Source organism: Epithele typhae, assembly GCF_022376455.1.
Source record: "Epithele typhae strain CBS 203.58 chromosome Unknown BXZ73scaffold_8, whole genome shotgun sequence".
Taxonomy (NCBI): domain Eukaryota; kingdom Fungi; phylum Basidiomycota; class Agaricomycetes; order Polyporales; family Epitheliaceae; genus Epithele; species Epithele typhae.
The window spans coordinates 207004-230353 of NW_025954199.1; the positions used below are offsets into that span (position 1 = coordinate 207004).

Genomic DNA, 23350 nt, shown 5'->3' on the forward strand with positions numbered 1-23350 from the left:
CGTCTCTTCAATAGAAGCGAGGTAGAAATGGAGCACAACAATAGAAGGTATACATCGGCGCCGTCGAGGACGATCACTTCTTCGTCAGATGATGGACCCCACACAACGTATAAAGTCCACCATCTCGGCGTAACCGTGCGGGGATGTAAATATGGGGCCAAACACTCGCCTGGAGGATTTCTATCCCTAGCCTGAAGCCTCGCACCATGTGGCCCTTTGACATAACCACCCTTAGGCCGGGAAACGTCAGAACACGCCGCATAGGAGCACCGAATGTGCCCACACGTCGAGGGGCATGGAATTGTCCGAGTCGAGAAGAGGAGGCGGCAGAAAAGGCCAGTGGCATTGTGGTGGCTTGAGTTAGGCTTGTACTGCGCTGATACGGGTTGGTTCACGACGTTCACCATCCACCGCGGATAGGTCCTTAGAGCGGGCGGGAAGTAGGGTAGACATTCGAAGTGAGAGCTCGCGCATTTTGGAGACGGCCGAGGTAGAACGCTGGGGACTGACGAGATGGTGGGCGGAGACAAGGGAACAGACGCCCGGTCATCCCCAGCCCAATTCCACTACGCGCGCCGTGCGCCCCTTGTTCCCTCTTGAGCTCAGATTTACTTGGGATTTACTGACATACCCCCTCAGCTCACGCAGGCATTCTGTTCTCGAGACACCCGTGGCATCATGGGCGGCCCGTAGTCTCGACCTGCCGCACGCGCATCGCGATCAAACGACAACGTCTCATGAGCTCGTCTACCACAGTGCGCCTCCCGCAAGCCAAAGCGAGATCGTCTCCGCGCCGCGCCGAGCCTTTCACGGTTCCAGAAAATGCGAAGAAGCCACTGTCGGCGCGCGTCAAGTGCCCGCCCCCCGTCCACACTGTGACACACGTGTATCCCATCGTCCCCAGCGCCGGCTGCGGTACGGTGACGACAAGACACCCCGCGCCTCGGATTCATTGTCACTTTTATGGGCGGTATTCACTCACGCCTCTCGCTAGAATCGTCAAAACATATGGCACACGAGAGATTAGATGGTGCTTGTGTAAAACAGATGGCGTGGAATACATAGTACATTAAAAACAACCAGCAAATGCTCCCTATATCGTATACCCAGTCGTCGGTGCCCTCAAAAGGTTCGCCGTGGTCATTACATAATGCGTCGTCCAGAGGCCAGAGGTTCGCGAGCTCCATCGGCAGTCACAACGACAAGACTTGTGCTTGCATCTGCGCGCGCAGGGCGCTCTGTGAAGGCAGGCGGCATCAGCGACCTTGTCCTCGCTCCTTGTTTCTGGCGAGGGACATCGTACTCACCTCCCGCACGTCAAGTGCAACAAATCTCTCGACCAGTGAATCCCCTTGGCTTCCCTGCCTCTCCTCCTCCAACTGGTCTGCCACGTAGGCCATCGCCTGCCATTGGGTCGCCCCCACCGCCTCCCCACCGAACATCTCCTCGTTGATACACGTGCCCCACATGGACCGCAGTTCTTCAACCATCCGCGCGGCGTCGAACACGTGCTCGCGCACTTGAAGCTTCTGCGCCTCGTCGAGAGCCTTCGCGGCTTCGTTCAACTCGATCAGGACGCCAAGCCAGCACGAGAAGGCGGCCTGGAATCCGGGCAACTGTTGAGCCAGCGGGAGGGGGCTGAGTCCCGAAACCGGTAGCAAGTCATCGAAGACGAGAGGCGGAGCAGAGGGAGGTCGCTGCGGAGTCGGACTCGGAGAGGGGGAAGTCGGCGGAGTGGGAAGCGGAAATTCCGGGGGCGCGGCGGGGGCAGAAGGCAAGTCGGCATCTTGCAAGGGCATCTAGCTACCAAGGACCAGAGGATTCCTATTGCGAATATCTAGGCGTACGAGATCAGAGGGCAGGCGAGGTGCGGCGAAGGCTGTATGCTCACAGAAGCGGGTGTTGTTCAGTGCGAAGTCCACGGGTGGGTGTCGCAGCAGTGGGGATGAGGATGATGAGGTGCGTCTGCACCCACCCCGTCGCGCGCGCGCATTTTAACCCTCCCGCAACAATTGCGCTCAACAAACAGGTATGTAGCAACTGTGAGGTCTGTGGACGGGGTGTCGCCTTGGGCTAGCCTTTGTGGTAAATGGTGCAGTGGTCGGGCTCAAGTGCGCTGAGGCTTGATCGGCTGCCAGCATCTTGAGATTCGCCCGGGAGCGATGGCTTTGCCCGCGCGTATCAACAGCAACAAAGACTGCGAGAGACCTGTACGTGGGTGTGAGCAGTGGTCAAGAGGTGCTAACTGAAGCCACTCGAGATAACGCACACATCATCCCGCCAGCGGACTTTCGGTGGATGATGGCAAGGGATTAGTAACCCCGCCGGAGGTTTTTGCACATCTTCCGCTGTTTCCAGTGCAGGGAGGGAACTTGGGAGAGAGGCCGGAGTACTGCACGAACCACGATGGAGGAAACGAAAAGGCTGGCCAGGCGCGCGCTTGCCGTCAAAGTGCGCACGCCCTGCTTTGGCAAGCGCTTGTATCATTTGTCTCGAGCCATCATCGAAGATTCCTCATGTCCAGACCCCGTCCTCTGCGCCCCCATTTTTCAAGACGGCCAACAACTGCGACATGACAAAAGACTGTGAACATACAGCCTGAGGGGCGGTGCGCGGAACGTCGCGGATATTTCCACGCAGTACCATCACCCCACCGGGGCTGCGTCGTGTTCGTCTCTCAGGTGCGTGCTCTCTATCACATTTGGACGTTTTAGGAAGCCTTTCAAGGACTTTTCAGCGCGCCGGCGCACGTCTCGCGGATGTGCGGGAGGTGCACCGTCGTGTTGATCATGCCATATTGTGGAAGACTTGTGGGGCCGTCGTGGGCAGCTTGTGCTTAGCTCACGCGGGCGCGCACTTCCTTCGGCCGCCTGCCGTCTCTGAACATTGCACAGAGGACTCAGACGCTTCCCGGGGCAGGTCCGCGGACGTATACCGGCAGCAACAAATTCAATAGACAGAGGCGATCACGCGTGACGCGCACGTAGACGCTCGTAGTATTGTGTGGTCATCTGGCTAGGATCTTGATCGGCGCACTGTCCTGCCATCCACCTTGGGCTGTGGGTGCTTGTGTTGGATCACGGGACGATCTTCTTATGGGACCCACAGTAGAGGAGGAGGTCGCTGCGTGGCAGAACAGGAGCCATCCTGCCGTAACATCTGTGCCAGTCACACATCGTGTCACACACTGAGTACTTGAGTACCACTGCCAAGCAGCGTGTTCATACTAGCAGTCGGGGCTGCGGCATCAAAAACACGTCTAGTACACGCTTCTTGTTGCGAAATATTGCCTTCTATCACCGCCTTCCGTCCCAGCATCGCCCGGATATCGAGAAACTGGGTGGTACTTGATAGCCTCCACTCGGCACGGCTGTGAGTTGCGCAAACGAGATCTGGCACCTTCTGGTTCAGTCCAATACATTTATGCACGATCATGTACACAGTCAAAACGGCAAATATAGATTCCCAAACTACGTGCATTACGAAAAGACTAGTGTAATTGTGGCTTAAACAGTAGGACGAGGTACGAGGCCGCTGCAATATGTCGAACTTAAGAGGCGGAGCTATGCCCCGCGTGAACACGTGCGTATCGTGCTACTCGTTACCTTTCTGAACCAACATGCTAACCTTTCCAGGTTCAAGGGGTCTACCGGCAACGGGTCGTCAGCTCTCGTTGGACCTTGTTCCCGATATGGAGAAACAAGACGTACCGCGTTGGTAAAACCGCGATCTCCCTCTCCTCCCCTCTCGACGTCGTCCACCTCCATCGACTCCACCTCTCTGGCCGCTTGTCCCCAGTTGGCCGTCTTGTACCGGTTCTCGGCCCCCAGTGCCCCGGCCATCCCCCGAGTCATCCCTTTCTCCCGGTCATTCTGGTCCGCGCGGTCGAGCACGCGGTAAATATTAAACGTGGCGGTGACCCAGTGATCTCGAGGTGTCTCATCGCGGGCAGGCGAAGGAGAGTGCCGAGGAGAGGGGACGTCAACTTCCATAGGATCAGAGCCTAGCGTGGGCGACGACGCCATGGACGCTGTCTTCATCGCCTCTACCGCATCCTCTTGCATCGGCACGGGATCCTCGGTGTGTCTAACGGCGACGGCGATGCCGTCGCACTCGGCCAACCAAACTCGGACCCTCACTTCGGTGGAAAGGATCGCTGAACGAGCCCTGAGGCTGCTGGAATCGGTGAGCGCGTTTGACGGCAAGAAAGGCTGAGACTTACTCGGCAAATCTCGAGTTCATATCGGGGATTGGGTTGTGGAGGGGTTGTATTCTCACTTCAAGCTGGGTCTGAGGGGGCTGAGATCCTGACGACCTCGCTCCGCTCAACCCGCTCGCATTTTAATCCAGTCGCATTCCGCCACTCGCGGTGGGGGTCGAGTTCTGCTTTGGCCTGCGTGGCCGGGCCATTGCCTCTGTGCGGACGGACGCCACGCACACGGGGCTAAGGTCTGCGGCAATGCGGCAAAGAGGCAGGCGGCGCAGATGCATCGACCATGGTTTGCGACGAGCGGGCGATTTTGCATTCCGCTCATTAGAAAGCGCCGCGCCACTAGGTGCGGTGGTCTCTGCTTTGGCTTGCGGTTTCTTTGGAAGGGGCGTGCTGAGTGTGCTGATGGATCGTCAGGCGGGCGCCGTGAGAGCCACTGATGGCGTCCGTTCCCTCTTGGGCGCCCTCATGGAACGGCCGGAGTACTGTCGGTATGTCACGGCTTGGGGACGTCTGGCAAGCTGTTCGAGCGACGAGGCCCCGGGTCTGCGGCCGCAATGGCGGTGGATAATTTCTGTAGTCTAATCCATATATATGAATAGTATTTCCGCCGCCCCACGTAGAGCGTGGTTCGTGTTAGTAGGCTCAGAGGTACTTGCCTGTGCAGCTTCGAACATTCGTTGACTATGACGAGGCTTGTCGCCGCGACGTCGACACTCTAGTAGTAAGCGCCCACTGTGCCTGGTTCCAGCGCCAGCTACGACGCCGCGAGAGACCGGTCTGATACCACGCAAACAACAGTATTGCGTCAATCGCGCAGTTGCAGAAGTGGGAGAAATAGGCGCAGAGTGTGCATATATTCAATAAAACATAACCATAAAGTGCATAATAAGTAGGAACGAAGAATCGCGACGAGTTCGCCCTAAGATCCCGAAGCTCAGATATACCCAAAACCGCCGTGTTCCTCAAAGCACTCCAACAAAGACCCGATGCGCTCAAGATCTTCATCGCTCATGGCCAGCCGTCCGGCCATCTCGTCCGGTGAAATGAGCCACTGGGGCCAGGGCAACGGCTCCCCGCGCGCGAACGACTCCGGGAACTGCAAGCCGTCCTCATCCTGGGACCAGTAGTACCAAGCCTTGTCATCCGAGTCTTGGATCCACATCCCCTGCCCCCGCATTGTCCCAGAGGGAGACGCCGTCTGCAAACGGGAGGACGCAGGTCAGCGGGTGTGCCTTGTACCTGATCTAGCAGGCAGAAGGACGAGAGACAATGCTCACCTCGCCGGTATACGCAGCCCCAGCAAAGAAGTTCTTGAAGTCAGCGTTGGCGGGATCGTCCCAAAAGCGCGTCAAAGCGTCCTCAAGGTCCTCCTCTGTGACCACGGTGGTGGGGTGGGCCGCATGCTCGTCCTGCGCGGCTTCCGAGGCCTGGGGCGTCTGGGCCCGCGCGTAGAGATCCTCGTGCTCCTCATGGCCTTCAATGGGGCGAGGGACTGGGCGCGGAATGAACGGGTCCCCGACGTAGAACGGCGGAAGGCGCGTCTCCTCGCGGCGGGGCAGGGATGGGTGCGGGAACACAGGGGGGAGGGAGTGCTCGCGTGGCCTGACCGTCGCGGTCGAACTATACAGTGTCGTCGCGTCGTCGTCTGTTGCGTCGTCGTCGTTCGAGTCATCGTCGATCGTATAATCGCCCATCGTGTAGTCGCCCGTCGTGTAGCCACCCGTCGTGTAATCGCCCGTCATGTCGTCGTCCGTCATGACGCTGTTTGGTCCGCCAGAGTCGGTCTCGTATTCATCAGAGACCGAGTACGTGGTGCTCCGATTTGCGCATATGCTACATTCGCAGGTGTCCTGTGACATGCGCGGAGGCGAATCATAGTCGAGCGCCTCGCGGTTCGCGAGCAGATGTGCGTAGTCGTAGGGAGTGGGCCCGCGAGACATGGTGATGTCTGTCAAGCTCATCAGCCGTCCGGGACGCATTATGACATGATAGCAGCGCATACTCACAGGAGTCGAGTGTTCGAAGGAGGAAGATAACGCGGAAGTGGCGTGTTAGACTTCAGGTAGAGCGAGAAGTCTGCCCTCCCCGACTCGAACGCCGTTGCGTTTTGTATCCTCCCCGACATGGGATCACGCTTTGCCCCTGAATAAGGGCCAATTGTCGGTGTGGGTGTAGACACTGGTCGCTTTGGCTTTCGAATGGCGAGTGGCTCCTGCTTGAGGCTCGTGGAGGTCCAGACGCCGGTGCAGAGGCCGTCCTGTGGTGATTGAGCCGGATGCGGGCAACAAGTCGCTGATCGACAACAAGTGCGGCCTGCCAAATCAGAAAGCGCGACTGCGGCTGCGCCCTTTCACGACGTGGTAGACTGCACTGAATTGCTTGGTCATCGGTGAGCAAGGCGGCGGGGGCGAGGAGCCTCGAGGTATTGCGTCGTCGTGACGCAAACTGTCACATCATCATTCTGTAGGACTCTATAAGTGAGCCATGGATGCAGAGAGTTAGTTGAGAGACTTGCGGCAGGGTACATGGTGGTCTTGAGCTGAGAAGTAGAACGCCGACAGTGATTACGTGGCCTGACAGAAGGGTTGCCTTATCGGGGCAAGTCATCATTCCCCTCGCTTTCTCCCACCACCGCCATCATCATCCCACTCGCCGCTCAGTTGCCCTCTGCGACTCTGGCACTTAGTGTTCGATGCATTGAACCAGAGAATCCGACGTGGTTCTGTCTCCACGATGGATTGATGAGCGGTCACAATATCACACCAGGCGGTATTTCGTACGGCTCCTCGACGGCTGGCGCATAGTAGTATGTTTGTGGAGGAACTCCTTACTCAGACGAATGTGCGTGTCTACTTGTTTATTTTCACATGCATGCTGTAGGCGTAATGGGGGATTTCTCGTATGTCCACGCGATTTCCGTCATTCCCTATGGCCCCAGCAATACCTCTCCATCTCCGACGCAAGCACCTCCCGTTTGTTTCCGTTGTGCAAATGCAGATGTGTCTAAGCCATACATAATATGCGCCTCTTAGAAAACCGGGGACGAGAGGTCATTAAGCGATCGTGGCCTGCCGTCCGCTGTGTACTGAATGCACTTCCACTGACTCGGGCACCGAATAACTCCTCCACTCCCCGTGACCGCGCCCCACATCCCGCGGCTACCTTTTCCGTTACTAACGCGACCCATAGTCTGAGGTGGCTCGAAGTCCGTGACCCACCTGGCTACGAGTCATGACCACCCACATGTCAGAGGCGCCCTTTATTGTATGGCTCACGGCTTGTTAGGCTATCTGTAATCTGGATCCGTGCACGACCCGGTCGATCTGGCCTGTGCGATGGGTGCTTGTATTCCAGTGTACATATGGGTGGTATGTTGGCCGTGTGGAGGAAGCGGGTGTTCGACGCCGTGGCCAGAAGAGAGATGATGACCAAAACAGCGTGCCCTTCGGCCCTCAGGCCTCAGGCCTCAAGCTCAAGGCCTCGAGATGTATCAGAGAGTCTCCTCATAATTTTGTACGTGATTCAAGGCTTAACGAGGCCGGGAGAGGCGGCCGAGTGGCTCATGTCACTTCATTCGAAATCAACATATGAAATATTGCATAGTAAGTAGGGAGAGAAAGCAAAAGTAATGTACAAAGGTATAGCCAGATCACAGATGTTGCACACTGTTCAAAACTCCCGGGTCGCGCCAAACCTCGCACCAATGTCCTCGATCATGCCCTGATCTTGGCAATGAATTGCTTGGAACGTGGACGACGATCTAGCGTGGGGGCGCGGAAGTTAAGGGGAGAATCTAGTGCCTCGCAGAGCGATTCTCCCTTGAGGCGTTCGACCATAGAGCGTAAGGCGGAGGAAGAAATATTCCGCCAGGGCCTGGCAAGTGTGTCGTTAGCAACCTGACCTATAATATTTGGTAACATGCCTGAATGGAACACTCACGTCCCCAGGCAAAGTGGACGCGGCTTTCGCGTCGAGCTTTTCGAGTTTGGCCTCGCGATCCTTGTCGTTCGAAGAGGCTATTTCGATCAGGAGTTTGATCAACGTCATGATGGCTGAACGTCCTCTTGTCAGCCAGAGGAGCATCGAGCACGAAAGGTGGTCACTCACTAATGCGAAATTTGGAAAGCGTCCGGTGATGGCTGGCGTCGCGGACGAAGTTGGGGTCTGCTCCTCCCGTACCGTCCTGTACGCCTTTTATACCCCTCGAACGCGCCGCTCTGGCCTATAATTTGGCACCCCAAGCATGTCGTGAAGGCGTACCGCTTGGTTCGCCGAATGGCGTCTGCTTGGGAGTCTCGTGTGGTGTCTTGCCGTCGCGGCGGGCGCAGGGGCCGACGGGACACACGTGTTGACGGAGGGCAGACACTTGACGCGCGCCGACAGTGGCTATTCACATTGTCTGTAACTGCGCAAGACTCTGTGCGGGGCGGAGACGATCTCGCTTTGGCTTTGGAGAGGCGCACTGTGGTAGACTGTCGTTTGATCGCGATTCGCGCGTGGCAGGTTGAGACTACGGGCCGCCCGTGATGCCACGGGGTGCCCCGAGAACAGATATTTGCCTGCGTGGACGGAGAGATCAGTAAATCTGGGCTTAGGAAGGAGACTGTGGACACATGGTGGATGGGTAGAAAACAAGGGACGTACGGCGCGCCAGAGGGCGACGAGCGGGATTCGGCTGGGCGACAATGGGCGTCTATTCCCTTGTCTCCGCCCACCATCCCCACCGTTCTAAGTACCTCGGCCGACTCCAAAATGCCTGGAACTGCGCGAGCTCTCACTTCGACCATATATCCCACCCACCGTCCGCTCTGAGGACCGATTCGCAGTGCACTGCGAGTGTCGTAAACCACCCGTGTCAGCGCAGCGCAAGCCTACCCCGACCCACCACCATGCTGGTACTCAGCCGTTTCCGCCGCCGCCGCCTCCTCTCAGCTCGAACAATTCCACGCCCCTATAAGTGAAGGCGCATTCAGTGCTGCTATTTGGCATAGTCGAACGTCTCATAGCCTGAGGGGTTGTTATATCCAAGGGCCACGGTGTCAGGGTGCAATGGCCGCGTTCAGGCTAGGGATAGAAATCCTCCAGGCGAGTCGCAATGATTTGGCCCCATATCTCCCTTTGCACGGCTACACTGAGATGGTGGAATTCATATCCTATGTGGAATCCACCATCCGGCGAAGAAGTGATCGTTCTCGACGAAGTGCTTCAACTTCCATCACTTTCACCCGCCAGCGCGCCTTGGGCTATCACTTTCGTCAGTATGAACCATCTGTTTTTGTGCTTGATTTCACAATCATGAGATGGGCCACGATAACCCTCCCGCATTCTGCCTGGATACCCAGACATAACGCGGCAGGTGTGTTCCCATCGATCACCTCTCCCCGATTCTCTTACTTCTACGTCCTCCTCCCGCGTCGAGCACGTATTCTCCCAAAATCCTATGCAGCCTTCGTGCGTGATGTCACTGTATGCACTGGCAGGCTTCGATGGCCGGTGCGGCGGGTACACACACAAGCGCCCACTTATTGTGAGACTCGAGTCTTGTGGGACCACATCGGAAATCTTGATCCGTGACACCGTAGTGGGCCCCAGCGGTGCTATGACCACTTGTGTATCGGTGTTCGTATGGGCATGTGTGTACGCTGAGGAAGGCCGGTGTGCGAGCGCCGCGAAGTTCGGACTTTGCCGAGTGGGCTTCGCGTGCACTTGTCCGCAGGAAAGCTTGTTCACAGACCGGTCCAACGATGCGCATGATGCGGCGTGGATTGGCTAGACGAGGGGCATCTGGATTGTGTTCATAGATTACAATATATGCATAATGTCTACTCTTTCACCGTGCCCCGTGGCCCGTCCTGCGCCTCCTGCGACAGGTGCCAGCTGGGTGCCAACCCCGACATCTGTAGCATCGTGACGCGGCCGGACGCATCATGGCATTCAAGTCAGGGGATATAGCACGGGGTTGCGAGTCCCCCGGCTGAGACGTGAAGGCCCCATTCTCTTGCGCGGGCGCCTGCCATCGTGAAGGCCCGGGAACTCCCAAAGGCGGCGGCCCCCGAGGGAGCGAACGCCGGTAGAGCCACCCGTTGTTTGCGTCTTGCACGAAGGCAGGTTGCGTGGGATGCTGAGGAAGTGTCTCGTTAGCAACCCTTGTCCCTTGTTCTGAGAATGGATTTTGGCGCTACTCACAGGATAGGTGGGGAACGGTACTTGAGCGTGAGCCGTCGACGGCCCTGTGCGCGCGGTGTACATCCCTTCCCCTCCTCCCATCATCCTCATACCTCCATTCGCGAAAGCCCCCGTCCCCGTGTTGTTGAGGAAGCCCCCTTGCATGCCGAATGGTTGCGGCCGGGCCGCCTGGCCGTGGTTGGCCATCGGGAAGGCGAACGTGCCTTGGTACGTCGATCCCCAAACTCTCGCGGGGAGGTTAAGATGGCCTGGCGCGAGAGGTGTACCTCTGTTCTCGAAAGCCCCCATCCCGGTGTTGTTGAAGAAGCCTCCTTGCATGTTGAATGGTTGTGGCAGGGCCGCCTGGCCGTGGTGGCCCGTCGGGAAGGTGAACTCGTATTGGTACGTCGGTCCCCACACCCCCTCGGGGAGGTTAAGAAGGCCTAGCGCGAGTGGCGCGGGGGGGTTAAAGTCGCTCGCGGGGACGGGCCAAGGTCCATTGCCAGTGGGAAGATGGATGTAGCCTTGGTGGGTGGTCGGATCGACTGGCGTGCTAGGCGGGGAGGGTCTCGGTTCGGGACTAGAGAACCACCGTGGGCGCACGAAGGCACGTCTCGGCCCAGGCGCAAGTACCTCGGAAATTGGCACGGCGGTTGTGGGACCGACCACCACCTCGTCAGACAGAGTGGGCCTGTTAATGGGAGGTACGTCGCCGTTGATGTACAAGCCGAGGGCGCTGGTAGAGTCGTTACAGTGAGTAATAGAGTTTTGAGATAAGGCAGCGTAGGACGTACTTGTTCCCCAAGGTCGGTGGTGCCTGTTCAGCCACCGAGTCGCTGTTATCGGCCCTAAGTGTAGGCGTCGGATCCACAAAATTATGGAGGAACGCCTCCATGTTTGCGTGGGTTTGCTGCCAATAAGCATTCGTGTTTGAGTGCATGGTTACAAACTAGCGTGTTTCCAATCAATATAAAACGCGGCCAGCATACGAACGCAAGGACGTACTCAAGTGCGACTGAGAGGAGGGGAGCTGAGTGCGATCTGGGCAGCAGTGGATGTCGAGTCTCTGCTCTTCCCCCGCCCCACTTCGGGATTTTGAACCCCTCGAACTCGCCACTGCGTCTTTTTCTTTGGCATAGCCGGTTGGCAGGGGCGGGACGACAGGAGTTGTGGTCGACAGTGGTCGCTTAGTCTTTCGAGAGGAGTGCAGTGGTCTGGCGCAGCCGGCCGAGCTTCAAGTTACACGTGTTGATCGTACAATGGGTGGGAAGCTCGCCTGAGAACGCGGGACGTGTGCTGTGTGTGTGTGCCTGTAGTCTGTCGTGTTCGCTTTTCACGAATGGCCGAAGGTAGTGGCTCGGCTGTGCTTTGGGTCGCTTGATCCGTAGCCGGTGCGCATCTTCATCTGATCAGAGGCCTCGCAGCCTCAGCCTACCGCAGCCAACGACCAACCCAACGCCCAAGAAGGAATTTCCGCTAGATTATTGTATGTCTGGGGATGTGTCAACATCGACGTCTTGAAAAGAAGCGCCAACCTGCCGACTTATTCGAACGGGCGTTCAAGTGCCAAAGTCAATTCATGTATTCTCAAGAGGTGTGCTTCTTGACCTCCCCCTCTAGATATTTCCACATCTTCTCGCCTAGTATGTCATCGTATGCCTCCTCCCTGAATCTCCCGACACGGGCCCAGGGGATGAAGTACTGCATGATAGATGTTAGTAGACATTGGCACGAAGTAGACTTCCGAAGGCGTCGGCACGTACCGCTCCGTTGTGGTTGAGGGCCTCCGGCATTGTCCCCGCATACAGCTGTGTGAGCGCGCCCGTGCTGGCGGGAACCACAATCTTATCCTGAAGGTGATGATGAGGAGGCGGGTGCCGACAACAAAAGAGGCGGGCGCACCAGGAAGAACAACAGGAACGGGCTCGCATAGCGTCCGAGTTCGGTCCGAACAAAGTTTCCTGTTATTTTCGACACCGTTGGCACCACTAACGAGGTAAGCAATGACGGGCTTACTTACCGGGGTTCAGCGAGACAGAGATTATGCCCTTATCGGCATATCGTTTTGCAGTTTGGTTAGCGACGATGCCGTTGGCCTGTCAAGTGCCAGCTCAGTGACTTCAAACGTTTGATCGAGGAATCGCCGGATTTGAACGCACCAGCTTGCTGTTGAAGTACAGCTGTGACGTGGACAGCTTCCTCCGCGCGGGGCCGTCCCTGATGGCATCGAAGTCGATCTTGCCTACGTACCCGGCACTCGAGGACGTAGTGACAATGCGCGTGTGGTGGTCGGGTGAGGACACGACGCCGGCGAGGAGGGCGGGCATGAGGAACTCGGTAAACGCGAAGTGGCCAATGGCGTTCGTCCCAAACTGCAGATCGTATCCCTGTTTGGTGAGCAAGTCGAGCGGGGCCCACATCACGCCTCTGATCACGGGAGACATATCAGCGGAAGGGAGAGAGATGCAGAAGATCGGGAAACGCACGCGTTATTGAAGAGGATGTGGAGCTCGTGTTCCTTGCTGAGGAACTCCTCGGCGGCGGTCTTGACAGAATGCAGATCCGATAGGTCGAGCTCAAGGAAGATGGTTTCCTTGCCGGTCTGCTCTTTCAGCAAGGTGATGGCATTTAGAGCTTTCTCCTTGCTGCGCGCCGCAAGGTAAACCTTCGCATTGTGCATTAACAGCGCCTGCGAGACTGGGCTCAGATCGTCACGAGCCACGGAATCCCTGTGGGCGCACCTTGCAGGTCTCATGACCGATACCAACGTTACCACCTATGTGTGTGTCAACGCCAGCTCGTGTATTTTGGCGCGAAATACACAGCTATTTCTCACATACCGGTCACGATGACGACCCTGCCAGTGAGGTCAGGAATCTGGTCGATGCTGAACTGGGACTTGGGCGGAAAAGCTTGCAGGATACCGTGAAGGTTGTATGAGAAGTCGGACCATGCGTTACCCATGTATGTTTCCAGTAAGATGGAGGAGGTTTCCAATGGTTAGTTTGAGGAAGATGAGCGGGACATGGTACATGGGCGGTGGTCGTGGCTTTTATACAGCGTCGGCCGGTGAGGCGTGTCCATCCGGCAAAGTCACTGGTCGCTCCTTGTGCACGGAGAAGAGCGTGGGCTCCTGATAGACGCATACACCTTCGCGTAGTAAGCACGTCAGCTGGCACTCTTTAAGGCTTTCCCCACCTGTTGGTGAAGGAATTATATGGACTCCCTTCAGGTTAGTGCGGTCCGCCCATGTAGTTCGCCTTTTGTTAACGAGCAGGTCGTTGCAGCATATATACGCCGGGCTGTCTCCCTCCAGATGGCCTCGGGAGATTCTCGTTGTGCGCTTCGCCTTGGATGACGGTTCGGTACTCGTGTGCGTTAGAGACGGCCATGTCCGGCCGACGGGGCTGCTACATCGACCTTGTACGGGCGAAGCTCTGGCTTTGATAACGCGTTTTGTATATGCTGACGAAGAATTTCGGGAGCGTTGTAGTGGGTCCGTCCGGCCGGATGCATTGTGCTGGATGAACATGGTGGCTGAAAGAGAGGGTAGGGCTCGTGAGGCCGTTCCAGCGTGCGTCCGCGGTCCAGACGAGCGGCTCTCCCTTGACTCTCACCACCATCATCTCCTCCTCGCCACCGTCATCGACCTCGCACATGGACGACGGCTCGGGCACGGGCACGCCGCACTGGACGCCGTTCGACCTCGATATCTTCGCGGGCGAAAGATCGCCAATTCCGCTTCGGACAGGTGCAGTACATCTCGGTGGACGAGATTCAAAGGCATGGGTGAGTGAACGATGTCTATTTCCTACCGCATTCCTGCCCTGTTCCGTACCACAACACAAATTTTCGCTCGGTTCTGCGCAGACTTGCGTATATGCAAGGTCGTCGGGTGTACCGCGGACCTGAGGCCTTGAGGGCTTGCACACGCTTCTCGGGGGTTTCTTTCCGCTTGCGCCAAAGTAGACGGCATGGCGATGTGTGTGCGTCATTGCGTTCACTTCATTCTTCGAGGGGCCGTCCTCACGTTTTCGACCCTCACGTCTTGTGGCTCACCAGCCAATAAAACGTGCACATCGCATGCAGTGACATTCAGGATGCCTAGCACAAAGTGACTCGTTTGACTGGTTCGATCTTTTAAAGTACACTCTGGAATATGCCATACTGATCAGACCCTCAGGTATGTCTGCTATAAATCACCGATCAGCTATGGTACATCAAGTGGGTATACAAATGGATGCGCTCGCTACAGATATTCTGCTATGAACGAAGATCATTCAGGAGCCAGCACCAAGGCCAGCGGTACGTGCTTCCAACTTGATCCGCGCAGACCTCAGGAAATGCATGAAGTTTTCCTGTCAGAGATATCGTGTCAGCGGCCCGTCATCGCAATCTCGAAGAGTAACAACATAGCCACGTACCACGCCTTCTCGCGGGTGTCTCAAGTACGCCTTATTGTCTATGGCACGCTCGTCTACGACGTCGCCGGCACTCATGAATAGGGTATGTTCATCTTCTTGAACTTCTTGTTTGACGACCACCTTGACTTCTTCCTGTTCTTCCTGCTTAACCAGCACCTTCGCTTCCTCCGGCTCTTCCTTCACCACCACGTCCCTGGCTACTTGTGCTTGCAATGCCCCTCTTTCGATGGCGAATCGTCGCGCCAGAACTACCCTTTGCTTCAGTCCTTTCCACGCCTCTGGATCAATGGCCACCTCTTGCGCCGGCAAGTGCTCGAGCAACGCATCTACCGCCTCGCCAAGGGAGTACCCCCAATACTGCCAGGTGAACTTGTGGAGGTTGTGCAGGACGTCGACCTCCCACACCTCGAGCATCGGACGGTCAGAAGCTGCGATGATGTGAACCGCATCCGAGAAGGCGCGGCAGCCGAGCGGCTCAACGAACGCGGTGAGCTGGGCAAGCAGCTGGCGGGCGACGGACGGATTGAACTGCGACTGCGGGAACGGACGACAGGGGCCCGGGGCTGGGATGCGGTGCATGAATGCGGACTGGTCGGTGATGATCGGCTGGGTGGGAATGTGGGGTGGAAAGTTTGCCCTGTAGTACGCTTCGCAGATGGGCGGGTGTTGGTATGCGTGCATGGTTGGTTGCATCGTGCAGGGCTGGATGTTTTGGGATGAGCGTTGAGAATATATTTCTTCGAGAAGCGAAGTGCTCACCAGATCGGAGGCGTTCGGTGGGAGGAGGGCTCACTGTGTCGGGAGTGGATATCCTCTCGCCACGCGTTCGCGCATTTAAAGGCGTGTCGCATGTTGACCCGCTTTGTCGCAACCACAAGTCTTGAGATGTAGTGCTTGGGTGGTACTTGACTTCAGTGGCACCTGCCACTTGGATGCAGTGGCCAAGTCAACGTAAGTGGCCGGCCACAGCCAGTCGCCGGATCATCCTTAAGTGAGTCACGTGTAATATGTATGATATCAAACTTCGGAGGATCGACGATGAGCTCGTGAATCGTATGTACGAGGTACTGCATTCGACACGGTGCAGGTTTAGAAGCGTGGGCGTGGACGTGGGCGTCAATGTGACTTGTCCTCCACCACTATCATCACATCTAAGACTTTCTGCTTATTTTAATCAGCCACACCAACGGTCTCGCCGTCATCTAGTTTCAAAGGAAGGAGAAAAATCAATGCGTCAATATGTTACGATTCAATTTAGGAGGAACAGCCTCCCGAACATTCAACTGGGGTTGGAGAGTACAATAGCGGATCACAAGCATAATGGTACAGAGGGGTCGTTCGGATCGGCGTTGATACAGGGAAGTACGAGATACAAGAATTCCTTGAGCTCAGAGACCAGGGTGCATTTCTCGGGCGATGTTGAGAGTCGGGCGACGCGACGGCGGATGCTTTGCTGTCCAAGCAGCCGCCGTCGCGCCGTCGCTCAATCGTTCAGTCTTCGGCGATTCTAGAGGACGGGTTTCGTGCGCTGCCGTTGCCGTGTAGACGCTTGATAAGGGACATGCAATCCTCGCGAAGACCTTTGCGGGACGCAGGAGAGAAAGATGGAGGCGGACGCCTCATCTTGCGCACAAAATATGCAGGGTTCTGAGCCTCCTGCCGTGGCTGCTTCCAGCGTTCTGGAAGTTGCTCGTGGCAGGTGTGGGTGTTCGCGCCGCCGGCAGTGGTGATGGTGTTTCCGTCGTCGTCCACCGGAAACGGGACGTCGTGGGGCTTGTTCAGTGGCTCAAAGAACTCGTGGCAGTCATCCACGTCCTGGTCGGCCGCGGTGCGGGTGCTCAGCTGCATGGCGTTGAGTCTCGGTAGCGTTCCTACGTCTAGTGCTGGGTGAGGTTGTGGATGGAGAGGGTAGTGAACGTGGTGATTCAGACGGCAAGATGTTCGAGGAGAGCCGTAGGGATGGTGGAGAATATTTGGTTGAGAGGAGAGAGGAGGGGGTGCTGTTGCTCTCTCTCGGGGCTACCGGTTTTTATCCAGTTCGCGGTGCCCGCGGCTCTCATTGTTTTGAGTAGTTTGGATCGGAGGGGTGCATGTGGCAGTGGCTGGAGCTGCTGGGAGTCATGCCAAACCAAACGTTGGAAATTATTGCCGCTCCGCCTTTGTGTGGACGGACGGCACTCGAAAGCCGAACTTACCCAAAGCGATGGCGTCACCCTGCGAACTTTCTAGCGTCTCCGTCCAGGACAATGAGGTGGGGCAAACCGTGAGCTCGCAGGGCGGCGAGGATCTTGTGGTTGACGGTTGACGTGCCCTATCGACGGAGGAACGTGGAAACCATGCACACACGGCGTTGCACTGACACTGAGGCACGGCTCAGATAGCGCTCAGAAACACAACGCGGCCGGAGCCATGGCTTGGAGGACCATTGTGTATCGCAAGAGGTCACCGAAAATTTGACGTCCCGGTCCGGAGATTTCCCACCAACCATCCTCTCCTGGGTCCCACACCGGCCCTACCCTCCTCACACCGCCCATTTCCCCCCCACCGACGCCACTCCGCTCCTCGTCTCGTAAAACGCCTGCTGGCACCCGTCGCATACACAGAAGCAACCCCCGCCGTCCCGGTGGCACTCTCCAGCGTTCCGCAACTGGCACTCGCAAGTGCTCACTCTACTGCTCGCCGCCACCAGGTTCGGCATGAACATCCACGCATCGCGGAACGTCAGGCGGGGCCAAACGACGGGCTCGAGCCCGCCGACCCGGTCTTCCTTGATCCAGATCCCGCCGTCGACGTCGTCATCGTCGGCTTCGTCGGCTTCGTCGTCTTCGTCCGAATCTTCGTTGTCCACCGTCACTGCGTCGCCCTCCTCGCTCTTCACTGTGCCGTCCCCGTCAGGCTTCACCGCTCCATCCTCGACCTCTCCCGGCTTCCCGGCGTCCTTGTCGTCTCCAACAATGTCTACGGCCGCATTTTCATCTCCCACGACGTCTACAACCATGTCTTCGTCTCCAACGGCGGTCGCTCCGTCCCCATCCTCGGACCCCTCGCCAACCCCGTTTGGAACGGCCGTAATCCACTTGGATGCGCGTCGACGCCACACCACGATGCGGTTGGGACTTCGGTGCAAGATCATCCGGTGGGAGCTGGCTTTGATCTTGAGGCTAGACATGTAGGCAGCGCCTTTCGTGTGGTTCGCATATGGGCTGTGGTGGTGGAGGAGGGGTTGTCGCGGCCCTCCGACGCGCCCTCAGTTGCCTTATACCTAGCGTGTGTCGACAAAGGGGCTGCAGCCGAGACGTGCCATATGTTTTCGCGCCCGTCGCTCGTATGCGCACCAAAGGGTCGTTCGCAAGGCGTCGTTTATGAATATTGGAGAGCGAGCCAATGGGGTTATTATACAAAGAGAGTCTATGTCCACATAGAATACTTGTTAATACGTCCTTCAGCTCGCGCGGGACACGTGCGACTTGACGGTATAAACAACATACGCATGCTTGGTTCGTGAGACGTCTGATATATAAAGGGAAGGTTGGTCGTAGGCGTGGTCATCACTAGTGGCCCCACGAGAGTGCCGGGTTGAGGCGGGGTGAGTGCGGCGGTGAGTTGTTCTGCGAGAAATACGTCGTCGATTGTGACGGCGACGCGAGCGAGCCGGGGAGGTAGAGTGGGATCGTCGGGATGAGCTCGAAGACATGCTGCGCAGTCGGGCGCGCGGCGCGCGAGTTGGGACCGATGGCCACGTCTGCCGCCTTCATCACGCCGTGGACGCGTGGCTCCTGCGAGATAGCCTCCTGGCCGAAGCCCTCCGGCGCAGGCGTAGCGGGTGCGGCACCGGTGACACCGCGACCATCCCAGATGCAGCGGACCTCGTTGCCAGGAATGATCTGTGCGAGACGGCCTGTCTCAACGTGGCGGATCTCGATGAACCGGCTGTCAAAGAGGAGGACGTAGGGCGGGTGCCACGCGACGTGCTCTGCAGTGCCCTCCCACTCGATCGTGCCGATCGAACGGCTGGGATCCCCGTGACGATCGACGTACAGGCCGAATTCTATGGAAACCGATCATTAGCAAACGTCATACAACACCTGAGACAGCTCACCATCATAGCAGAGTAAGAACTCGTCGTTGCTGGAGCGGAACATGCCCATGGGACGGCAGGACTCGCACCGCTTGGCCAGCTTCTCCAGACGTGGATCGTCGCGTTGAGGGATCGTGACACTCTTGAAGCTGTTTCCAGACTTGGTAAGCCATCACACACAGATGGAAGTAGATGACGCACTCGGTGAGGTCCATGATCTCAAAGCCCTTCGCGCACAGGATGACGATCCTGGCTTTGAGGAAGATCAGGTCGTACGCTTCCGACGGGAGGAAGAAGTCCTGGAATATCTAGTGAGCGTCCATCCTCAGGAAAAATGCCTTCGTGGAACTTACCCTGTATACACGGAACCACTCTGACCGCTGAGACCGCAGTCCAAGCCGAGACCCGAACGTCTGGGTGCGCCCGGTTGTTTTCTCGTTGATCTTCCCCACAACCGGCTCCAACACGCGGAAGACGCTGTCCAGCTACAAGACGAAGACATCAGCCAGACGAAGACTTCCCAGTATGCCATACATACCCCCTTCTTCTTCATGTAGATGACGAGCGTGCGCCCGTTCAGATTGCCGACACTGAAGAAGTGCACGTCCTTGTTGCCGCTGAGCTTCTGGGGAGTCTGCGACGTGTGGGCGCTCTGTGGTGATGACGGTACCAACGCCTCGATGTGGTATGCGAAGAGCGACTGTGCAACCAGTTAGCCGTCAAGTCCCATAAAGCGATCTGAAATGCGTACCTTGTCCGCTAAGACAAGGAAGATACCGAAATCTTCGAGCATGGCACACTGCGTGACCATCTTCAGGTGCAGGACACGTCGCAATGCTGTGGATCAACAGGTAAGGAAAAGGTATCACGCCAGCCAGAGACTAACTCACATCGAGAATCATGACGGAACCCAATCCAGACGCCCTCAGCACACCCGATCGCGACCAACCCGCGGCCGTCGGAAGTAGCTGTACCCACAAGTCAGTACACCGGCTTCACTACCAAGATTGAAGACACTCACTGAATGGCACGGAGCACGTCACCTTGCCAGTGAATGCGTTCTCGTGGCTGTACGCCGTGTTCGCGTTGTTCATCATCGACGGGACGAGGAATGTGTCGGCGCTCAATGTCTCGATCTCAAACACCTTGTTCGAGTCCTGGACGACCTTCCGCAACCCGATCGCCTCTTCGAGTTTCTGTTTCCACTCATTCCGTGCTTGCTGTGACTCTGCGAAGACGGTATACAGCCCTCCAAGGCGACCGTTGTGGTGGACAGTGCACGGGTAGACGAGGCGCGAGTCGGTGGCCGTGTCAGGCGATGCCGTTGCTGGAGTGCCCGTGTCGCCTGCATGCCGATCGCCACGGCCGAGACGCAGGATGCTGTTACCACGCTGCACGGCCGGATCGCTGAAGTTGGCAAGCGTAAGAAGGTCCAGGGGGATAGGCCTCCTGTACACAGTGTACTTGGTGATGCCGTCCCGTTCCTTCGGCTTAGTCATGACCACTGCGCAATTTGTTAGGAAACAGCGAGGGGTGTTAGTGGGAATGAGCCGCACAGTAGTTGTCGAAGAGCAACACGAAGAGCTCAGTCCATCCGTTCCATTCAAAACCGGTATCAGGCTGGCGCAGAAGCTTGCCGGTGTGGATCAACGAGCGGTTCTCGTTCAATAGGTCCATGTCCTGCGTAGATAAGGATCAGCTGGAGCCAAAGGCCAACGAAGAAAGACCACTTACGATGTGTTCTCCGCTCTTGAAGACAAAGTTGGAGTTGTATCGCCATACCTCTACCTTCTGCTTGGCCGAGACGACACCAGGCTCCGTCTCCTTACCCAGCGCCTTGATCACATCAAGCACCTGCGGGATGTAGTCGCGGTCTTCGTGTCCTTCTGGTGTTTCGTCCAGAATGTTCTTCAGTAGCAACTCGTAGCGGAGCAGACGGGGGATGGGACGGTTGATGAAGTTCTTCATATCCAACCTGTGCGCGTCTGCGTGACGAGTGCATTGCTACACAAAGTCAGTCATCGGAAACATGCAATTTGAGCGGGAAATCACATAGCGAAATACTCACGTCCACAAAGGCCTTGAATTGCGGGTTGCTTGCCATTTCATCGTCAATCCGGTACGCGGCGATCGGATAGTTGGGGATGTATTCCATGTAGGCCTCGCGGAAGTTAAGCACCGCGTCGTAGATCGCGGCAGTGATTGACCGAATGACGGGGTGCTCATCTCGCTGGACTTCGTGCAGCTTTTCCAGCATCCTCCGATGATGGCCATGCAGCTCCGCGTAATTATGGAAGACCTCTTGGATAAACTGCTCCAGGCGGTCGCGAGGGATAATGGGCGGATCCATCTCGCGCAGCGGGGCCACGTACATCTGAAAATAGGCTGAGAAACGTATACGTCGAGTAAGAACCAAAATCAGCTTACCACTTCTATGTTTTCGAGATCACGGACATAATCCATCTCACCCTTGATGACTTCGAAGATAATACTGAGAGCTACGGTTAACTCAACGTCGAACGCCGTGTTCAAACCGACTCACTTCTGACGCTTGACCTCAGTCTTCGACAAGTCCTGACGCACGTCCTCCGCAACAAGGTTGTACCACTCCATCTTGCCCGTCGGGCCCTTGCCCATGGCCGACTGCCATGTCCACAGTTGTGCGACGGTCTGTAGCTTCTTGATTGCTGCGATTGCCTCCTTCAGAAATTCGCTATCCGGGTTCCCGTCCGTCGTCGCCGTACACACTGCTTCGAGCAGCACAGGATACTTCTGCAGATGCTCGGATGGGAGGCTGAGGAAATGTTTGAGCTCGAACCCGTGCGCGTCCACGTGGCGAGAGCACTGCTCGACGAAGCGCTTGAACTCCGCGTTCTTTTCCAGCTCGTCCTTCATCCGCTTCTCTGCCACCGGCAAATGTCCAACGTAAATCGGGTACGCAAGCCGGAACTCGGTCGCGGCATCGAGGAAGATGTCGCCGAGACCTTGGATAACAGGTGCTTGTTCGCGTTGTCGGACGTAGATCATCTCAATCAAGCGGCGGTTGCACTCCCGAAGATCGAGGACGTTGCCGAAGACTTCGTCGATGAACTCGTCGATCTCGCTTGGGCGGATGATAGGAGGGTTCGCATTGCGCAGGGGGCGAATGAAAAGCTGGAAGGTCATGCTTTCAACGACACGGTGGGAACCACACTATCAGGTAGACTCACGCTCTCGATGGTGTCCAAGTCACGGATGTACTGCTTCTCCTTGCCAATAAGTTTGTGGATGATACTACCGCCTGGGTCAGCAAACGACGAGGACCATGGCATACTGGGCTCACCTTTGACGCTTCTTCTCGCTTTCTGGCAGCGACTCCAGGATTTCCTGAGGCACAGTTCCCCTCCACTCGTCTTTGCTCTCCTCCTCGTCCTTCTCTTGCGGCGCAATGAGCGGCAGAGCTCCCCCCTGAAACAAGGCCATCAGCGTCAACTCCACCCCGAAGTCGAGTCGATACACACCCTTCGGGGACATGTGTACGAGTAGCACGGATTCTCTTCGTCGCAGCTCGACGCGTAACAGCGGGTGAGGAGCGTAATGACTGCCGTCGGAAGCTCCTCACGCTCCATACGCGCATCCGACGCACCCTCCTGGTCGTCCCAAAACATGTACACGTCCTCCACCCCATCCTGCAGCGGCCGGTCGACCCACTCGACCTCATAGAAGAACAGCTGGCTTTGCAAGCTCCGTGCAACCTGTAACGCTGCACGTCTGTCGTTGGTCGAGATGCCGTGCGTAACCAGTAGTTCCCGTTGAATTTGAGACTGGATTGTTGACTGCGGCACAGGCGGGGAGTCCGATCATGTCAGCAAATCACAAAGCGATGCGTGCTATTTTCGCACGGAAAAAGCAGCAGGCACGTACGACGATGTCCTTGCCAGTGAATGCGCGCGGGTATGGAATGTTGCCCTTCACATGTGTACCTCTTGGTACCTTGTCACGGAGCCGAACGGCGATGTGGCTGAGCAACGCTGGGTTGAAAAAACGATCATCTCCGTCCTCTGAAGGGTCCTCTTCATAGAAGTCGTCCTCGTCCTGGTAGTTGTCGTGGAGTTCCAGCGGTCGCTTCAGGTCGGCGACGATGCGAACGACGTCAGGGTCACGCCATGTCGATGACGAAGCCACCGGCTGCATAGGTGGAGCATGATACATATCTTGCTCATGGAAATAGCCCGCTTGCGCGGGAGCTTGATGTTGGAACGTAGGAGGAACGGAAGGAGGCGTACTGTTCGACCAACCGCTGTCGGAGCCTCTAGACGCGTACGAGCCTATTGAATCTCCTCGATTCACCGTCGTCGCCAGCGATGACGATGGTCGGTGGATTTCGCTGTCCTGGTAGCCCGACGAAGTGGTCGTCCCGTTTGTGTATGATGAGTTCCGTTCCAGTCCATTTGGATATGCCGAGGAGCCACCAGATCCAGTCGAGGTGGA

At 57.0% G+C, this 23350-nt stretch overlaps 6 protein-coding genes across 6 annotated transcripts; all 6 read right to left on the reverse strand.

The window, feature by feature from the left end:
- Nucleotides 1-5147: 5147 nt before the first annotated feature.
- Nucleotides 5148-6153, reverse strand: BXZ73DRAFT_75324 (uncharacterized protein; the record flags this gene model as incomplete). The annotated part of the gene is made up of 2 exons (XM_048022194.1): nt 5148-5411; nt 5491-6153. 2 exons carry the CDS (start codon nt 6151-6153, stop codon nt 5148-5150), a joined length of 927 nt encoding a protein of 308 aa, XP_047880628.1.
- Nucleotides 6154-10035: 3882 nt separating this feature from the next.
- BXZ73DRAFT_75325 (uncharacterized protein) lies at nt 10036-11318 on the reverse strand (the record flags this gene model as incomplete). The annotated part of the gene is made up of 3 exons (XM_048022195.1): nt 10036-10110; nt 10400-11114; nt 11173-11318. 3 exons carry the CDS (start codon nt 11316-11318, stop codon nt 10036-10038), a joined length of 936 nt encoding a protein of 311 aa, XP_047880629.1.
- Nucleotides 11319-11965: 647 nt separating this feature from the next.
- On the reverse strand, nt 11966-13342 carry BXZ73DRAFT_88503 (NAD(P)-binding protein; the record flags this gene model as incomplete). The annotated part of the gene is made up of 8 exons (XM_048024975.1): nt 11966-12079; nt 12142-12228; nt 12281-12339; nt 12399-12474; nt 12538-12805; nt 12865-13067; nt 13120-13154; nt 13219-13342. The coding sequence occupies 8 exons, from the start codon at nt 13340-13342 to the stop codon at nt 11966-11968; spliced, it is 966 nt and encodes a 321-aa protein (XP_047880630.1).
- Nucleotides 13343-14658: 1316 nt separating this feature from the next.
- On the reverse strand, nt 14659-15483 carry BXZ73DRAFT_75327 (uncharacterized protein; the record flags this gene model as incomplete). Its single annotated transcript, XM_048022196.1, has 2 exons — nt 14659-14736; nt 14803-15483. The coding sequence occupies 2 exons, from the start codon at nt 15481-15483 to the stop codon at nt 14659-14661; spliced, it is 759 nt and encodes a 252-aa protein (XP_047880631.1).
- Nucleotides 15484-16293: 810 nt separating this feature from the next.
- BXZ73DRAFT_98610 (uncharacterized protein) lies at nt 16294-17971 on the reverse strand (the record flags this gene model as incomplete). Its single annotated transcript, XM_048027739.1, has 2 exons — nt 16294-16644; nt 17471-17971. The coding sequence occupies 2 exons, from the start codon at nt 17969-17971 to the stop codon at nt 16294-16296; spliced, it is 852 nt and encodes a 283-aa protein (XP_047880632.1).
- A 382-nt stretch (nt 17972-18353) lies between these two features.
- BXZ73DRAFT_42491 (Dbl-like domain-containing protein) lies at nt 18354-23071 on the reverse strand (the record flags this gene model as incomplete). Its single annotated transcript, XM_048018963.1, has 17 exons — nt 18354-18850; nt 18902-19029; nt 19082-19179; nt 19234-19365; nt 19419-19580; nt 19632-19717; nt 19771-19848; nt 19902-20384; nt 20437-20560; nt 20615-20884; nt 20949-21254; nt 21308-21371; nt 21423-22033; nt 22090-22153; nt 22203-22327; nt 22381-22695; nt 22784-23071. 17 exons carry the CDS (start codon nt 23069-23071, stop codon nt 18354-18356), a joined length of 3831 nt encoding a protein of 1276 aa, XP_047880633.1.
- Between the last annotated feature and the right edge of the window lie 279 nt (nt 23072-23350).